Source organism: Peromyscus maniculatus, chromosome 12 (assembly GCF_049852395.1).
Source record: "Peromyscus maniculatus bairdii isolate BWxNUB_F1_BW_parent chromosome 12, HU_Pman_BW_mat_3.1, whole genome shotgun sequence".
In the NCBI taxonomy this organism is placed as follows: Eukaryota; Metazoa; Chordata; class Mammalia; order Rodentia; family Cricetidae; genus Peromyscus; species Peromyscus maniculatus.
This window is the reverse complement of record NC_134863.1, coordinates 87,239,230-87,258,084: the sequence shown is the minus strand read 5'-3', so window position 1 is coordinate 87,258,084 and position 18,855 is coordinate 87,239,230. Positions and strand designations below refer to the sequence as shown.

At 46.5% G+C, this 18,855-nt stretch overlaps 1 protein-coding gene across 2 annotated transcripts in view; it reads right to left on the bottom strand.

Moving 5' to 3' along the window:
• Window positions 1-18,855, bottom strand: part of Bace2 (beta-secretase 2) — an 81,483-nt gene that overhangs the window by 16,371 nt on the left and 46,257 nt on the right. For both annotated transcript variants that reach the window (XR_006062691.2, XM_006981376.4), the window contains exons 3-6: window positions 15,114-15,330; window positions 9,768-9,896; window positions 8,487-8,621; window positions 6,665-6,766 (exon numbers count right to left, since the gene is read on the bottom strand). Coding sequence is in view for 1 of the 2 variants with exons in the window: in XM_006981376.4 (XP_006981438.1) it covers window positions 6,665-6,766; window positions 8,487-8,621; window positions 9,768-9,896; window positions 15,114-15,330 (583 nt within the window). In the remaining variant the exon portion in view is untranslated. The remainder of the gene's footprint in view (window positions 1-6,664; window positions 6,767-8,486; window positions 8,622-9,767; window positions 9,897-15,113; window positions 15,331-18,855) is intronic.

Here is an 18,855-nt window from a genome sequence, read left to right as displayed (position 1 = left end):
ATGTTCCCTTTCACATTACCAGGGAGGGAACCATAGAAGTGAGGCAATTTCCCCAAGGCCACACAGCAACAAGCCTTTAGAAGAAAGAAATTCTAAAAGTATCTATTGTAGTTTGATTTCTGTTGCTGTGATAAAATATTCTGACAAAAAGCAATGTAGGCTTGTCTGAACTGTAAGAGAGTGGGCTACTCGTCTTACAACTCAGGTTACAGTTCATTATAGCAAACAAATGGCAGTGGGAGGGGCGGGGAGCAGCGAGTCACATTATATTCACAGCTGAGAACAGGGAGAAACTGGCTTGTGCTGCCTGACTGCCTTCCTCCAGTTATCTCTTCTCTTACAACAGTTCAGGCCCTGGCTAGGGAATGGTGCCACCCACAATGAGCTGGATATGTCATATCAATGAACAATCTAGATAATCCTCACAGACATGCCCACAGGCCAACCTGATCTAGGTAATTCTTCAACCGCAACTCTCTTCCCATGTCTACTTTATGTCAATATGACAGTTAAAACTACCCATCACAATGGCCTCCTCGGCTCTCTGGGGCATTGCCTGCCTCTGGACTCCAGGGGTTCATTACACTAGTTGCTTCCTAATGCTGTGTTCTTCTTAAACACTCCTCAAGACCTCAGCCCAGACCCCACCTCATCCAGGAAGCCTCCCTGCCTCCTGACTTAACACTAGAACACTGCTTCAGCCCCCTCTCACTTGGCCTTTCCCTGGGGAAGTCCTTTGTAACAAATCTTGCTTCTTGGTGATGAATGATCCTGTACTTGGACCTAGAACTTCTCAGGACAGTGTTTCCTGCCTGTGCTTGTGTATGTCTCACTGTGTGGGCCCAACACCTACACAAGACAACACTGAGGAACATGTGGGGGGAAAATGAGTGACACCCAGGATCAAAAGAAGGCCATCTGTGCCTCCCATCAAGAACGGGAAAGGTGGTGCCAGCCACCCACTTCTACCTGCAAGGGAATGAGCTCCATAGACTTGTGCTATCTCAGCCTCAGGTCTTGGGCTATGCCTGAGCCACATGTTGGTGGAAGGAATGTGTCCACAGAGATATGGGGACATGTGGCCAAGGGGAGTGGGCCACACCAGTGGAGCTTCCTGAGCAAGAAGCCCAGGGCAGGGAGTGAGAGAAAGGTGGTAGGCAGAGCCACAGCAAAGGTATTGACAGGAACCTGCCCATTGGGTGCCAGTGGCAGAAAGAGAGGTGAGAGGAGGCTGGGAGAGAGTCCAGTGCTGCTGTGAAGTAGCCAAAGCCTGCATTCCATTTACCTAGGTCTGTTCTCAGCAGCACCGCAGGTGTGACCAAGTGGGCATGCGTGCAGCTCATCTGTGCCCTGAGTTCTCTGAGCTCTAGGGGATGGCTAAGATAGATATGCACCCTAGAGTCACTAGCAGATGGTGGTAGGGGATGAGACTGGGAGAAGCCAGGGCTAGGAGCCAGTCCTGAGAAACAGGTGATGCCCACATCTGAGTGCCAGGTGGATGCTGTGCGCAACACTGGCACATGCTGGGTGCCACCACCCATTCTCTGCAGCAGGAAGCCACCTGTTAATCCTCCCACACAGTCATGGTAGATGTGTAAGGTTTCTAATGCCGGTGCTAATGCACGTTTGTCTTTTACAGAAGCGATGGATCCCCAATAGGTATTATAGGGCCCTTTCCCTGATGAGCTAATCAGGATGGAGGACTTATCAGTTTGCTGGATGTGACAGAGGTAAGAGTGCCTGGGCCTCCTGGGAGTGTCCAATGTTCCAGTGAAGCAAATGACCAGCTCCACTGTGTAATAAAGAGTGAGTCCCAGAGAGGCCAGGCAAATGACCAACATGATACAGATCAGATCTGGAGGTGTATTTTCTGTTCCTGAAAATATGCCCGACAGTCCCCCCAGGGGCTGCTGTTTTCCAACCTCAGGTCAGTTTTAAAGTTGGAAGATACTTTGTACAGATGCCACTTTGATGGTGGGTTCTATAGCCAAGGAGGTGCTAGGCTGAGCCCTAACTGGGATGCCACAGCTGGGATGGATGGAGCTTGGGGCTCCAGAAGACCCCTTTCATACATAGACCTAGAAACCATTCCTTTCTACATTCTGCCTAAACAACACACACAGAGAGACAGAGCTCAGGCTTTACAGTTCCTTCCAGTCTAGATCTAGCCTTTTGCTTAATTAGAGGGGAAAAAAAAAACAAGCCAAGAGCGTGGACTTCCATGAGCCCTATGTAGGTAAAGGGGACCAATGCCCAGAGGCCCTGCACTGTAAGGCAGAAGATACACACTACTAGAATATGCCCTATCCAAGGTTGATAATCTCATGCCTTTCCTCCCTGATGCAGGTGCTGAGTGAAATCATGGGATAATTTTAGACACAGCAAACAAATGCCGTAAGCTCCTTGCCTCTGCCTCGTGGTTTGCTTAAGTCATCGAATGCTGAGATGAACTCAAGGTACCCGCACCCCTCCACTCACCTGCCCAGGCTCATGTGAGGGCTGGCTGTGGCTCACTGGCTGCACACCTGACATGTCTATGGTCCCCGTGACTCTTGTAAATCCTTAAGAGCTCAGAATATAGAGCCTGAAGGCGCTCACACCACTCCCTCACAGAACATACTTATATTTAAGCACTGGGCATATGCTCCTTATTTTAAGTAGGGTCTGATTTTAAGCAAGCATTCTAACTTTACAGCATGGAAAGACTGACTTGGCATTTTTTTGGGTGTAGCAGCTGTTGGCAAAGATACGGATTTGTTCTGATTTTGGCATGGCTGCTCTAGACCACTGCCTGACACTGGAAACCAAAACCTGTGCACACTATCTTGCTGGGTGCTCTTCCCATATAAATCCAGGTTTCTGCAATTTGGGGACAGAATAGCCGATGCCTCTCTTGTTCCCGAATTTCTGCTGGAATCTGACACATGGCCACAGTTATCTGCTTTTGGTCTCACTCCAGCCCCTTGCCAGCATCACATGCAGGCCCTGGGCACAGCATGCTCATGTCTGGTCATCTAGTGAGGACCTTGAGTAGACATGAGAAAGACAAGGGGCAACTCCCTCTCTTGAGGCACAGGGAGGTGTCAACATTGTAAAAACCAGTTACAAAATCTGTTAATGTTAAGTTTTATTTTAAGTACACCTCTGATGTCCATTTTCCTGTAAATAAGCAAAGATTTGGGGACAGAGCAATTTGACTCCTTAGTTAGCAGCTGATGGACTACCCCTTGTTGCTCTGCCTGTCTTGAGCAAAGTAATTATCAGCCTAGCAGCCAGCTAGACTGCCCTTAAGTGGTATCAACCACACAGAACATTCCAGAGATGCTTTCGACTAGCAAGGACTGCAGGGACTGCCCACTACTAAAGTCACCACCTAAGTCGGGGCTGTTTGAAACATTTACTACCAGACTTTTTGTTGTGACAAGCCTGGATGAACTCTAGATGATCCTGTAACCACATCCACCTTGGCGAGGCAGAGAGCAGTCCCCCTGGTAGTCTAGAAAAGGTGTTGTTTGGACAGGTGCTAAGAGGCAAGGCTATGATTGGTCCAAACAAACTGCTGCCATCTGTTGGTTGTCAAACAAATGCTGTGATTGGCCTAAACACCCCTTCTTGAGCTGTGCAAGCAGGCCATTCCGGTTCACACAGGCAGTCAGCTGGGAGATCTACTCTGTGGCTACCTCCCCTGGTGTTGCAGCCGTGGTCCCAATGAAAGGCCTCTCTTTGGAGGGTCTTTTCTTTCATACTTTCAGAAGTGTGGGCCGAGCTAACATGGAGAAACTGCAGCAGAGGGCAGCACCAGTGACATGGCAGAGTAAGAGAGGCAGCAGGGACAGCTGGAGAGTAGGCCAGCCAAGCTGTGTAAGCTAAAAGGAAACTGATCGCTTCATGAACAAGTGCTGGGCACCCTGGCCTCCCAAGTAGCCATTGGTAGGTCATCCAGCCTAGCAGCCAAGCCATGAGAGAAGTCACAGTGGAAGAAGGGATAGAGATATTCACAGGTGACAGATATAGATGACAGATGGAAATATATATAAAGAAACAGTCTCAACAAACCCACAGATGGAAGCAGGGAGCCTCCCTGAGGGTTCCCTACTACCAAATAGAGGAACCTGGATTGGACTTAGTGTTACTTGGTATGTATTGAATATGGTGTGTTCCCCCATTTGCTGGGCTTCTGGGAAGTGATTCAGTACTGGGGACCTGACCTCACTGACATTACTTCCTTGAGGGATTCAGAATATCATGGCATTGTGGGGAGGCTGTTAAGGTGGGAGGTGCAGTCCAGCTGGACGAGGGCACTGGGAGAGGGTCTAGAGCTTTATCTTGCCCTAGCCTTCTCCTGTATTCCCTTTATCTGTGTCCTGGATGGCATGATATGAGCTTCTCTGCTCCGCCTCAGTTTCCCCACAATGATAAACTGACACCTCTGAAACCATGAACAACATAAATCCTTCTGTGAGGTATCGTGTCCCAGCCATGAGTAAGTAATTAATAAATACATACCACTGACACCCAATGCTGCACAGACTGATATATTTTTCATGTATGTATGTGGTATGAATGAGTGAAAGCATGTATGCTTATCTGTGTATGCTCATATATGCAGGTACAATTGCAAGTGTGTAGATGTGTACTGTGCTGGTTAGTTTTATGTCAATCTTACACAAACCTAAACATATCTGAGAAGGACCCTTAATTGACTGGGCTGTGGGCAAGCCTGTGGTACATTTTCTCGGTTGATGATTGATGTAGAAAGGCCAAAGGCCCTCACTGTCAGTAGGACCACCCCACGGCAGGTGGTCCTGGGTGCTATAAAGAAGCAGGCTGAGCAGGCCATGGGGAACAAGCCAGTAAGCAGCACTCCTCATGGCCTCTGTATCAGCTCCTGCTTCCAGGTTTCTTCCATGAGTTCCTGCCCTGACTTTTTTTAGTGAGGGATCATAACCTGAAAGTTGGAAGTTGAAATAAACTCTTTCTTCCCCAAGTTTCTTTGGTCTTGCTGTTTTTATCCCAGCCACAGAAACCTTACTCAGATATATGTGGAGGCCTGAAGTTAACAGGAGTGCCTTCCTCAGTAGCTCTTCACTCTATTGAGGCAGGGTCTCTTGCTGAACACAGAGCTCACCAATTCCAGCTTGTCCAGCTAGCCAGCCTGCTCTGAGGATCCTGTCTCTGCCTCCCCAGTGCAGAATTACAGGAAGCCACCACACTTGCCTGCTTTGACATGGATTCTAGGGCTCTGAATCCCAATCAATCTTCATGCTCGCATGTCAGGCGCTCTATCCACCGAGCCATCTCCCCTGCCCTAGACAGATGTTTTTGGTCTACACTGTTGGTCTGCACTGACTGGAAAGCCGAGATGATGTTGGGAGAAAGAGTAGGCAAGCCTCAAAAGCTATGCTGATTTTGATGGCTAGCCTTGGCTGCTAGCTGACAGCCATTGTTGGTTTACTGTGAGTCAATCTAATATATAAATCGTATATAGTCAATCAGTTCTGTTTCTTTAGAGAACCCTGACCAATACACTGTTCTCAACCAGGATATATTTATTATTTCAGGATATGGCCATCAAGCAAACGTTACTTTGGCCAACTGGCTTGCTTTCTATACAATGTTTAGACACCATTCCAGTTTGGATGAGGAGCAAAGAGGGAAAAGATTTGGGGCTTATTTTAAAGGACACAAATGCAACTGTGCTTTCCTGTTACTTTAGCACACAGTCATGTGGTAGGTAAGTTTTTATACCAATGACAGCATGAGGAAACAGTGGCCCAAGATTATAATGGAGGGGACCATTCCTCTCTCCTTGAGACATCACAGCCACTGTGTCATCACAGCCCAGTGCTTCACTCACAGGTCTGGGGTGGAGCTGGTGTGAGCACACCTACTGTACTGACAGCTGTGTAAAAGCAGAGTGACAATTCCAGGACAGAGTGACAGCAAACAGCTGTGTAAATGACATACCACACTTTCCATGGCTATTCTGTGTTTTCTGCTTACAAAGTTTACTGCAAAGCCATATGCTGAGCTACACAGCAGTAGCTGCAAGCATGCTGTGGTTTTTATGTTTCATTTATTTTTTTAGACATTATTATTATTGTGGGAGGGAATACACATGTGGAATAGCATCCATGTGGAGGACAACTTTGTGGAGTTGGTTCTTTCTTTCTACTTTTACATGGGTTCTGGGGATCCGACTCAGGATGTCAGACGTGAAATTTACCCTGGGAGCCATCTTATCTGCCCTTCTGTCTGGTGACAGACACATCACCCAGTTTTGTGTAAGTACACCCCATGATGTCTGTATAACAAGGGTATCACATGGCAATACTGTCCCCAGACCGTATTTCTATCATTAAGAGGCACATGATATAATCATACTGCAGATGATTTTTACATCAGATAAAAAAAAATTCTTGTGCCAACTCAACTCTTAGAACACTGGAAGTATTGCACACACTGAACCAAACCCTCTGAAGCTGACAAGAAGGTATTGCTTGTGGATGGATTCCTATCAAAAGGTAACTTCATGAGTGAGCTTCACAAGCAACAGTCTACAAAACAACCTGCTCTTTAAATTCTTCAGAACACTGAGCAATAGTCCAGAGACTTACAACACACAGCTGTGTTCTAGAAAATTCCCAAGTACCTTGGGACTCACCAGAGACGTGCGTGCCACAGCTTCCACCACCGCATCGAACACCTTCTGGGGCAGGCGCAGGAGCGTGGTGCCGCTGTCCACAATGGCCTTGTCTGCATTATACTAAAACAGGGAAAGGGGAAGGCACTGAGCATGGCTGCATATGTCATCCACGTACTGTGACCCCATTTCCATCACTTGTTTTTTTTTAAAGACTTATTTATTTATTATGTATACAGTGTTCTGTCTGAATGTATCCCTACAGGTCAGAAGAGGACACCAGATCTCATTACAGATGGTTGTGAGCCACCATGTGGTTGCTGGGAATTGAACTCATGACCTTTGGAAGAGCAAGCAGTGCTCTTAACCTCTGAGCCATCTCTCCAGCCCCCCATTTCCATCACTTGTGTCTGTCATTGACAACTTCATGCAGCCGCCGTAGCTCAGTGGTAACCATGAGCCATTTTAACTCCAGAGCTCAGGAGTCAGGGACCATCCATACCAGTGTTTTCACTCCATAGATGAGGAATCTGAGGTACTAGAAAGGGACAGGACCACAACCCAGAGTTCCTAAGCAGAGCTTTATGGCTTCTTGGAGCTGATCAAGTTGCCTATTCCTCATTCTGGGAAGAAGGTTAGGTCTCTGGACTTCAGCGATTAGAAGGACCCTTTTAAAAGCCACTTCGGCAAACTGTTCAAAATCCATTTTTCTATTATTTGACCAGTGGAAAAAGAGAAGGACAATCTTGATGGACACCCTATTTGCATTTGGGAAGGAAATTTAATAACAACACACACTTTGTATTCTATTTTATTGGATACAAACCTGGAGATGTCAGTGATAACTAAGGGCCTTTGACAGTGCAGAAATGTGGACTTGGGACCCACCTTGATAGCACTGGGGTAGACCAACATTGATTCGAGATATTCGTAATCATGAGAAATCAGGGCAGTGTGGAGACATGTGGGAATCAACAAGAGGGGAAGTGCTAGAGGGGTCTATACAGTCACTGACTGGTGAGCTTCAGAAGCCATTCTAAAACTGGCACACAGGACTGAGGCTTCCTCAGACTGTAATCATTTTAGTGCCATAACAAAGAAGCCAAGTGCAGTGTGAGACTGGGTATGTGGCTAATGGGAGACGCAGTCGTGCTTTCCTAGTGGCATTGTCGAGCTGCTGCACCTTTAGGAGCCTTAAGATGCATGTGTGTGTGTGGGGGGGGGGGGGGGTGTTTAAGGAGGATAAAGCTGATGACAGTTTAATCTCCATCTCTCTCCTAATAAAGGTTCTTTTCACAGATTTGAGGGCCCATCTGGCCAAGATGACTGGAGAAGATGAAAATGAAGTTGGACACTATCCTCAATACTGAGCACATTATACTAATTTTTCCAGAGGCTGTAGTGTGTGTGTGTGTGTTTGTGTGTGTGTGTGTGTGTGTGTGTGTGTGCGTGCGCGCGCACGCGCACGCACATGCTTGTAATTTACTGATTTGAACTTATAGAGAAAGACTGTGATAAATACCACCACCAGGTGGTAGTGGTGCATACCTTTAATTCCAGCACTCAGGAGGCAGAGGCAGGTGGATCTCTGTGAGTTTGAGGCCAGCCTAGTCTACAGACTGAGTTCTAGGACAGCTAGGGCTGTTACACAGAGAAACCTTGTCTCAAAAAACCAAAAAAAAAAAAAAAAAAAAAAAAAGGACGACGACTGTGTCTTCCTGTAAGGATCTTCTGAGCCACCCTGCAATATAACCTATCTTATGAGTTCATGCCCAGGTTCCAGTTAAATACTGTCTTCTCCATCACCTATAGGCAGAATCCAACAAGAATGGAAGACACTCACCTCTCTGCAGTCCAGGTTGAGGCTCTGGCCTCCAATTTCCAATTTCAGGATCTCTATCTGATAGTACCACTCCTCTTTAATTGGGGTATACCAGATGTCTCCTTTATACAAACTTGGTTCGATCCCACCTAGGACCTGGGAAGAAAAACAGTTACAAATGTAAGAGGTAAAAATTAAGTGGCTACATTAGTAGCTTCATAGAGAAGCATTTACTCAGGGTAAAACACAATTCAAAACAGTACCTTCACTTTATTCTGATGCTCTACAGCTAATAGTGATGATTGAAAATTCTCCATTTATAGAAGGCTTCAGGGGAGGGAGGTGTTGGTCATGTCCCACAATACTTTGCCCTAGTCTGACAAAGATGCTCCACTGGTATCCCAGGCATACAGCTCTACCTTCATGATGCTGAGAGTTCTCTCAAACAAATGCAGTAGAGTAGTTAACCATTCTGATTGGACTTGATTTACTGCCTCAGAAGCCAGAGATGAGGGAAACAGACCGACCAAAGATTTCTTAATCAAGACATTGTTTTGCAAAAACAATGTTACCTCACAGTCATAGGCCACCCAGTCCCTTCAGAAAGAGACAACAAAAGTGTTTGGGGCAGGCAGACTGCTAGCAGAAGGCAAAGACTGGTGCTGATCCTTCCTGCTGCAGTGAGGACAGGCACTGGACACACCTCCTAAAGAGGGGTCCTTCTTATCTTCTGTACTCTGACTTCCTCTGCAGGGAAGGTTGGCCTGCATCATCCCCAAGAGGTACACTGCCCTATTTCCATTTCATTCTAAACATTTTTGCTGGGTGGTATATCCCTGTGTCGGGGGAACAAAGAGAAGGGAGTGAAGGGGGAGGGAAGACAGGAGAGTGGCTCTGCTTCCCATCAAGTACGTGGAAATCATGGGTGTGCATGCCCTGCCTCGAGGAGGAGCACCTGCTGCACCCTCCACATTCCTTACATGCGTCTTCCATGGAAAGCCAACTGCTTTGTATATTTTCAAAGGACAATAAGACAACAGGGGTGGAATTTGGAGAAGCACTGAGAATCGTATTTTTAGATGGCTGGACTATTATCAATCTAAAGGTGGTATGACAAAGTTGTTAAATTATCATTAAATCCTGTTATGGTGCCTAATATTTAGTGATGGATAAACATTTCCTATAGGGTACCTGACCAGTACCTAAATTAGATTGTGTGTCTAATGGTTCTGATTTGTTTTTAGTAAAAGAAAACCCATCAATTTGTGATTTTTCATCCCTTTAAGACTGAAAGATACCCACAAGACTACCTCCGTTGGTACCAGATCCGGCTACTGGCAATCCAGCCCCACACATCTGCATGGAGAAAATGTCTGGAATCTTTGCTTGGGCCACCAGGGAATCAAAGAAGGTCTCCAGAGAGCTTGATGGCTGCAGAAAGGTGGGAAAGACAGTCACTGCTTTGTGACCACTGTGAAGACAAGGATGAGCTGGTGCAGTCAGCATCCCTCTCTTTGGTATTCTTGGTCTTTCTACTTAAGAGTCTTCATGGTTAATCAACACATGCTTGGAACTGGGTGTGATCACGCAGAAGTCCCCCACCTTGCTTCCTCCTGTCTGGCATTTGAGGTTCTACCACAAAAGTATGATATCTCCAAGAGCTATTAGGATGCTGCCAAGCTGTTTATCACCATTTCAGGATACGAGGTGTGTGAACTTGTGGTAGTGGGTTACTGATCTGGGCTTAGATACTTGGGGTAAGAAAACACAGTTACTCTAAGAGTCCTACCTACCTCCAGAGCCACCCAACATACAAATAACCACTGACCTACAAGGACCATGCATCCTTATCCTGGTCCCTGGTACTCCAGCCATCTTAGGCTTCAATGGTCAGGACACTCCCCATTGCAGGGTTGTAGGCTTCCTTTGTCTAGTGCCTCTCCTTCACAGAGCGACGTGTTTGAAGGACAACTCCATTTCACAAGAGTGTCCAAGGTGAAGGGGGCGCTCTGTAAACAGCTTTGGGCTAGAATAGACTAGCGCTGCAGGTGCCATGAAGGAAGTTAGTTTAGACTTTGGCTTTCACAGCTGGGAGACACCAGGGCTGGCCATCATGAGTTTCCAGAATTTTGTTTTTTGCTTTCACCTGAGACAGAGTTTTGCTATGTTGCCTAGGTTGCCCTTCAACTCAGCAGTCCTCTTGAACTGACCTTGAGAATAGCTGGGGTTACCAGCATGCAGCACCATACCCTGCTTGGGTGGCCAGTTTCTTCAGACAAATGCAATGCTCAGCTGTGGCAGCTGAAACCCTGCTCATGATCACACTGAAGGAATAGCTGCTTACTAGCCACGAGAATTCAAAGCCCCATTATTGTGGGAGTCCCTGAACCTAAGTCCCTGTTCAGGGCACCATCTGTGGGAGACCTGCTCCCACCTTTTAAAGGATTCCTATGGGGAAGAGAGAGAGGGATAAGAAAATATTAGATAGAAAGACAGTGAAGAGAAACACAGGATAGCTTTGGGAGGACCTGGATCAATACCCAATGGCCTCTTCTGCCTCTTCAAAGGGACTTTTTATAATAATACCAAGGGTCAGGGCAAAAGACCTCCCCCCTTGCCATCAAAGCATACTGCACAGCCAAGTGCAGACCCTTCCAAACACCTAGTAACCATGCCCGTGGTCCCGTCATCCCCTTATGTAGCCCTGCTGGGTAAAGCAAGCTTAGATTCTCGGACCCTGAGTAAGTTCTCACTAGGAAACCTCTGTGGGTCTCTACACATTATGAATGAGATAGGAGCCTCCTCACTTGATCAGTCCATCTCTCTCTGACTATTTGCTCCTTCTGTCTCTGCTCCTATAATCCTACCCTGCATTTAGCACCATCTCCCCATGTGATCTCTGCAGAAAGGCTATGGTATCTGAATGGACTGAAAGACAAAGTTCACCAAGGGGTGGGTGGGGCCTGGTGGGAACTCATCTTGGACCCCCTTCCTGAAAGGCAGCAAAGGATGAATGCTTGCTTCATGTCTGGCCAATCCTTGTGAAAGACCCCAGGCTGAGATCTTTCTCCGGGAGAGACCCCAAACCCAAGGAACACACCGAAACCACAGATCAGATGCAAAAGCAAGAGGGTTTATTTAGACCAGGTACCTGGGGCGAAGTCTCTTGGAGGACTTGCGCGCTTTCCTAGGGCAAGGGGGACTTTTTATGGGATCCCAGGGGCAGAGGCGCGGTTACAGAAGCGAGAAGCATAGTTACAGGGTCCCTATTGGTTGTTTCAAAGAAGGCCAGGGTGAACTTGGGGTCGTATGTGTGTGGCTGATTTGGCCTTGTCCAGGCCAGCTGCTTATTTCTCAAGGCCAGGGGGCCAGCCATAAAATATCCTGATTTGACTTAACTGTCTTTCTCTCAAGGCCGCCGACCACAGTTATCTCTCTCAAGGCTGGCCATAGCTATCTCTGTCAAGGCCGGGTAGCTGGCTATGGCTGTGAACTCCTGTTTTTCTGATTCCTGCAGAATGGCGTTTCTAAGGCCAAGTTATTGGGGGGGCATAACATCGGCCCAACGCCCCATATCCTCATAATGGAGCGGGGGTCTTTCACTTGGACCAGTCCTGACTAGTTTGACTAGTTTTTTGTTCCCTTATCTGGCAACTGTGACCACAGTTGCCTGTCTCAGACCTGATCTGGTGTTTAAGAGGTCCAAGGTCTTTGTATCTAAAAAGTCTGATGTTACAAGACATTTGTTTACACTATGCAAAGATATGTCACCTGATTGGTTTAATAAAAAGCTAAATGGCCAGTAGCTAGGCAGGAGGTATAAGCAGGACTTCTGGACAAAGAGAGCTCTCGAAAGAAGAAAGGGGAAGTCACCAGCTGGACACAGAGAAAGCAGGACATGCAGAAGAGGTAAAAGCCACGAGCCCATGGCAGCATGTAGATTAACAGAAATGGGTTAATTTAAGTAATAAGAGCTAGTTAGAAACAAGCCTAAGCTAAGGCCAAGCTTTCATAATTAATAATACGTCTCTGTGTCATGGTTTGGGAGCTGGCTGGCAGGACAGAGAAAGACTTGTTACAGCCTGACACATGCATAGTTCAAACATGATGTTATTCTGAGTCATTTTTTCCTTAGGCCCTGGGCCTGCAAATCTCTCAAGGACTAAAAAAATCTAGAGTTGTTCAGAACCAACCCTGAAGGATCCAGATCTAAGGAGGTGTGCAGTGGGGCCTGGCATCTGCAGCATAAGATGCCCCCTAGTGGCTGTGATGCATAGGCTTTGGAGAACTATCTGGGACCCACTAGGGCACCCACACTAGAATTACTACCCAGTCCTTGGCTAGCCACACTGTTTCGGGGGTAGGACACCTGACTTAGGACATCCAACTGGTCCTTCTAGATGCAGCCCTCTCCCTACAGAGACTATTACTAGATCATCCAATGGCTAGCCTGAAACTAGCTGTCAGTAACTTTGGGATTTTGTGGATGAAAAGATAAAAAGGTCATGTGGAGAGGCTGAATGCCTTCACAGAAACCCCTAAGTAGTCTGTTCTCATGAAGGCTTTACACATTATTAATTCCATTTAATTTAGGACTGTTCTTCAGAATAATTAGCATTAAAAGCATCTCATCCTTCATTTCCAACCATTAAAGACATGATTTGCCCAAGGTCACACTGTCAGCAGAAGGGGACTTAGGAACCCAGGTTCCACGCCAATCTTCACATCAATGAAGTTTGTCCACAGCGCCAAGGACAAAGGGGCTCTTGAGCCTGTCCTGGCTCTGTAACAGAGTAAGAGTGGCCTGGGGCTCATGTATCAATGGATGCTAAACATCTTCACTGAAGCAACCACACATGTAAATGAAACACAAGGGCCTCACAGGGTCTGCCTCACAGGAACATGAGCTTCATGAATGGCTATCTTGTGATGTCCTCTGCCTGGGGTCTGATAGGCACTTGGTAACCCCTGTTTCTCTAGGAGAATCCAAGGGCTTGGAATTCCCCATTTGTTGCCCCCACACACCATTGTAAATAGACTGGAGCTAAGCACATATTCCGCAGGGTGAGTGAACAATCTTTTCTGGATTGTCCTAGGCTAGACAGAGCCACTGCTCATGTGGCTACACTCTTCCCTGCAATAAGCTAAGGCTCAAAGTTTAGGCCTAAGCCACTAAGCCAGGAAATGGTGCCCACTAGTGGTGCCAAGATGGGTGACCCCTTCTGCTTTGCTCAAGTACATAATACCTGCCTATCTCCCAGATACAGCCCTTCTGTGAATCCACCTGCCTCTGGCAACTGCCCCGGGTAGATCCTCCCCTGCCTACCCTCTTCTAGTACACCATTATTTCTTTGTATTGATCCAAGCACAAATACTGGACATGACCCAATCCTGTCTTGGGAAGGCTCTTATTTTGTAAGCACAGCATTCCAGCAATTTTCCCTGGCCATTCCTGCAGGGGCTGGCTATCCACAGGGCACTTGATCACATACCAGTTGCTGATGTCTCTCCCAGAGGTCCCCTGGGGGTGACAGGACAACAGAGTCCTCAGCCCTGGGAGAGCACCTCTACCATTTTAATGGCTTAGTGTCACTCGTCTTCATATGATCCTAAGAGATTAATTACATGTATGTTTCCTTTAATACTACCCTCATCAACATTTCTAAGCAAACTCCACAATCTACAGGACTCACATTCTGCTAACATGTTTAAAAAAACAGAAATTCAATGAACAAAAACAATAACAAAATAATGAAACTGAACTTGAACTATGGCTCAGTTGGTAAAGTGCTTGCTATATAAGCAGGAGCATGAGGACCTGAGGTTGATTCCCCAGAACTCACGTAAAAAGCCAGATATAGCAGCAGCACATGCCAATAATCCCAGCATAGGGGTTCCCTGGAGCTTGCTGGCCAGCTAATTCAGCCTAATTGAATTGGCAAGTTATAGGTTCACTGAGAGAGAGTCTAAAAAAAATAAGGTGAAGAGTAAGTGAGGAAGACACCTGATACCAACATCTGGCCTCCATTCATTTGTGTGATACTCACCCCCAACACATACACACAACTCAAAACAAAACAAAAAACTAACATTATGTGGGAGACCTGCTCCCACTTTTTAAAGGGTTCCTATGAGGAGGAGAGAGGGATAAGAAAATATTAGATAGAAAGTTAGCAAAGAGGAGGAACACAGGATAGCCTTGGGAGGACCTGAATCAATACCCAACAGCCTCTTCTGTCTCGTCAAAAGGGCTTTTTATAACAATGCCAAGGGGGCAGGACAGAAGACCTCCCCCTTGCTAGATCAAAGCACACTGTATAGCCAAGTGTAGACCCTTCCAAACATCTGGTAACCACGCCCGTGATCTCATCATCCCCTTAAGCAGCCCTGCTGGGTAAAGCAAGCTCAGATTCTCAGACTCTTTAAGTTCTCACTAGGAAACCTCTGTGGATCTCCACACATTATATCTTAAAGGAAGTTACCCTAAGCTGCAAACATGACTGGAAACTTCATTGTGTGAACACTTGTCACATTGTGACTTTTAGCAGCTACCACCCAGGACAACCCAGGACCCCTGTGCCGGTCCCTTAATGACTAGTTTTCACAGCCCCATTACCTCATTAACTTGAACAGATAGATCTGCCTTACCTTGGCCAGGGCAGCATAAGCAAGTCCAAGAATTCCATTCCATTTAATCCCAGGCAAAAAGAAATTCTCAGACTCCAAAATAGTGGCAATGTTGACCAGGAAAGAGCTGTTGAAGCCTTTTGGGATGGTAACAATGTCCTCACCAACAAAGCCAGTCCAGCTTCCCTGTGTGTACTTCACAGTGACATCAAAGCCCTTGGGGTGATATGTGCTGGATCTGCAAGAGAAAGGAAAAGTTTGTGGTGTTCTGTCTATAGGCCTCTGCTCTTTGAACCACAACTGTGGCACAGCCAATCACCATGGTTTACAGTGGTCCTCTACAGTCCATAGGAAGTGATGCTCAGTAGAAAGCAGTATCCATGTTGACTAAGGCATCATTCTCATAAATAATATTAAGCCTCCGAGTCAATTATGTATAAGCGGCTGCTGGGTATTTGGGGACAGGCAGGAGAGAAATTTCCGTCTACATTCATCTTCAAGTCCATCATCCACAGGGTGCTCCTAGTTTGTCTGCTTTCTGCCCACATTGTCAACTTCAACACTGTTGGGAGCCTCTTACTGACCACCTCTTCCCTGAAAGGAAACCATCCAGCCTGGTGTCAATTAGCCAGCAACATGGCTCCATCACCATGTCAAACTGACTGAAGAGAGAATAGAAGCAAACAGGTCAAGTTCAGAAATGCCCGCAGAATGACTTAGCACAGGAGTCGGCACACCTTTTCTATGAAGGGTCTATAAAGTAATGTTCTTGGATTTGCTCACCTTATAATCTTGGTAGCAGGTACTGAGCTGTGGTGCTGTATGAAGGGAATGGCCATAGACCATACAGAAGCAAATGTGTGTGGATGTGCCCCAATAAAACTTTATTTATAAAAACAGTAGCTAGTCAGATTTGGCCCACTGACTACAATGGTGGACCCTTTGAACTAACTAGCAGATCAGCTGTTATCCCCCAACACTTCCCCAAGCTGAGCTTTGAACAGTGTTTTATTTTCATCTCATCTAGGCTTCAGCATGTTCCTTGGAATAAGAACCTGAGCTGGCATCACATCTACACAGCATGTCTTTGGGTTTCCTGCAGCTGCCTTACATGGGTAGTTCCATGCCACTTGCAGAGAACAAAAAGGCAGTAAGAATTACAGTACCACGGTCCACAAACAAGCTCACTCACTCACTACCTGCATTATTCTGGAACAAGCAAATTGAATTGTGTGCTTTAGTTCCCTAATATTCCAGGATAAACCAGGACTGTACCTCCTGAGACTACCTATGCAGACTGAAAAGGTTAATCTGTGACAAATTTAGAACAAAATCCTGGCTCCCAACAAGTCTGCAACAAAACAGCTACAATTAGTGTAATTATCAAAGGGATTCCTAGCTTTCTCCAATCTATAAGAAAACTCAATCTATGAGAAAACTCAATCTATGAGAAAACCCACGGCTGTTCTAGAAAATACACCTATAGGATGATATCCCCGAGTATCCTAAACTTAAAGTCTGACTGCCTCTTAAAAAGGGGGCAACCATTCCTGATGCAGAAGATAACTCGACTATGCGGGGAGAGGCAGAAGTGTTGTTTCAGATCCCTGGGCAACAGGCTTCTAAATGGTTCAATGCTGTGATCTGGACCAGCACCGTCCAACAGAACCTGCTCTGATAATGGTGCTGATCCATGTCTCTCTCATTCATTATGGAAGCCACATGCAGCTACTGGAATGTGAAGGTGCCAGAAGGCTGAACTTTTATTTCATTTCATTTAGCACTAATTATTTTAAACAGCTCCACATGATCAGTGGCCACCCCTGTAGAAAACATTTTCTGAGAGAATGGAGGAAAACTCTAAATTATAAGCTCACCCTTCTTTGGGGCTCCTTTATGAATCAGAAAGAGTAAGGGGAAGCCCGGGCAGCATCATGAGCAGCCCTGCAGGTTATTAGCACATCATCTCCAGCACTTTAAAGTGATCTCTGCATCTTCATTTGCTAACATCCTACTTTTCTGACACTGGGTTTCTGCTCTCACGTGCTTTTCACATTAATCACGTCAGGAGAAAATGCTGGATGGGCTTCTCACTTGCAAGGCCTCTATTCCAGATGCTCAGGCATGGCAAACAGTCAGGGATGTGGGTGGCCAGGAATGAGTCTTCTCACAGCAATAAAAACACTTTGAATGAGATGTAGAAGACATTCTGCCTCTGTTCAGAGAGTTCAGAGAAAGCAGGACTAAAGAAGAGAGCAGTTGAAGCCAAGAACAGAACTTCAGTACATCTTGTTTCAAGAGAAAGCCACCATTGTTTCTAGAGAACATGGAAAAGGCGGAGTTGCTGACTTCAAAGGCGAGTCTTGCATCAGCTCTGGTTCTCCTGAGGGACCCTACCCAGCATATGCAGAGGCTCCTAAAGCCTTTTTCATAATATTTCTGTGCACATTGCAGAGTTTGGCACCAGTGGACTTGGCGATTTAGACCTTGTGACTTGTCAATGATTTCAGAAGTCACCAGATATGAATGGATGGGAACCTTGAGCTTGGCCTGGTGGTTCAAGCTCCCAGGCTCCAAAGAAGCCAGCCCCTGATGGACAGGTCAACAAGACAGACAGTCTTGAAAAGTTATCTGAGCAACCAAGAGAAAGAACTGTCCCTACTATATGTGAAGGCATCTGTGTGTCCCTCTGACCTCTTTAAAGACATCACCAGGTGGTCCTTCAGTTCCCTAAGCTCACTTACAGGCATTCTTGCACAAAATGAATTGGTTCATTGCTTCAGTGTTTCTGTGGGTTTCGGCCCAGATGGAGTGCAGGAGTGAGGCAACGTTAATAGTCAAGCATGCTTGGGCTCCTGAATGACAGAGGCTAAGTGAGGTACATATGGGATCTTTCACCAAGCCAGTTTCTTGAAGGCCATTTTATTGGCTGAAAAGAAAATGCATTTGAAAAACATGAAGCCCTTTCCCTGCTGCTGCATAGTTATACACTGGGGCATCCAACACCTGCAGAGAGCTCATGACGGGGACAAGTCACACAAATGACTCACCGTGGTCCCTCACCTTCCATAAATCAAAGAGATCTTCTCAAAGAACCCTGAGCCAAGTCTCCAATTACTGCACAGTGCTTCAGGAAGCACAAAACCTGAACGTCTGAAGGCTGGGGACTTGAATCAGGCTGCCATGCCCAACCAGAAGCCTTATTATAACGAAGAAATCAGAGGACCAAGTCGATACTCAAACATTGCAGGGCAGGGGGCCACATCTCCACAAAGGCACCTTTGTCAGAGATCCAGAAGGAAAGAGACTGTTCTCTGGCTTCCATCAGATACAGCGGTTAAAAAAACCTCACCACAGCCAACATCAGCAAAAGTACTAGACAAATGATAATTTACATGGAGAGCAAATATTCTTTATAATAATTATGTCTTCATTGACTCTTAAGTACAATTTCCCACCAATCTCAGTCCTCACCGAGGAGAAGGCAGAAATGGCAGACAGAGCACAGAGGGAAGTCTTGCTTTTCCTAGACCTGGGTGTGTTCTGCTGTTCCTCTTTTATTTACTTAAAAGCGGGGCGGGGGGGGGGGGGGGCGGGGGGTAGATCTGAGGTGGCAGAGCTGAGGGGGTGTCTATGTTCTTTTGTGGGCTTAGCAGGGAGGAAGGCTGACCAGTCACAGCCAACAGTGCAAAGCCCAGGAGTTCCTGTTGACTCAGATGAAGGCAGGCCTGAGAAGCCCAGCCTACTGCACAGGATAAAGGGA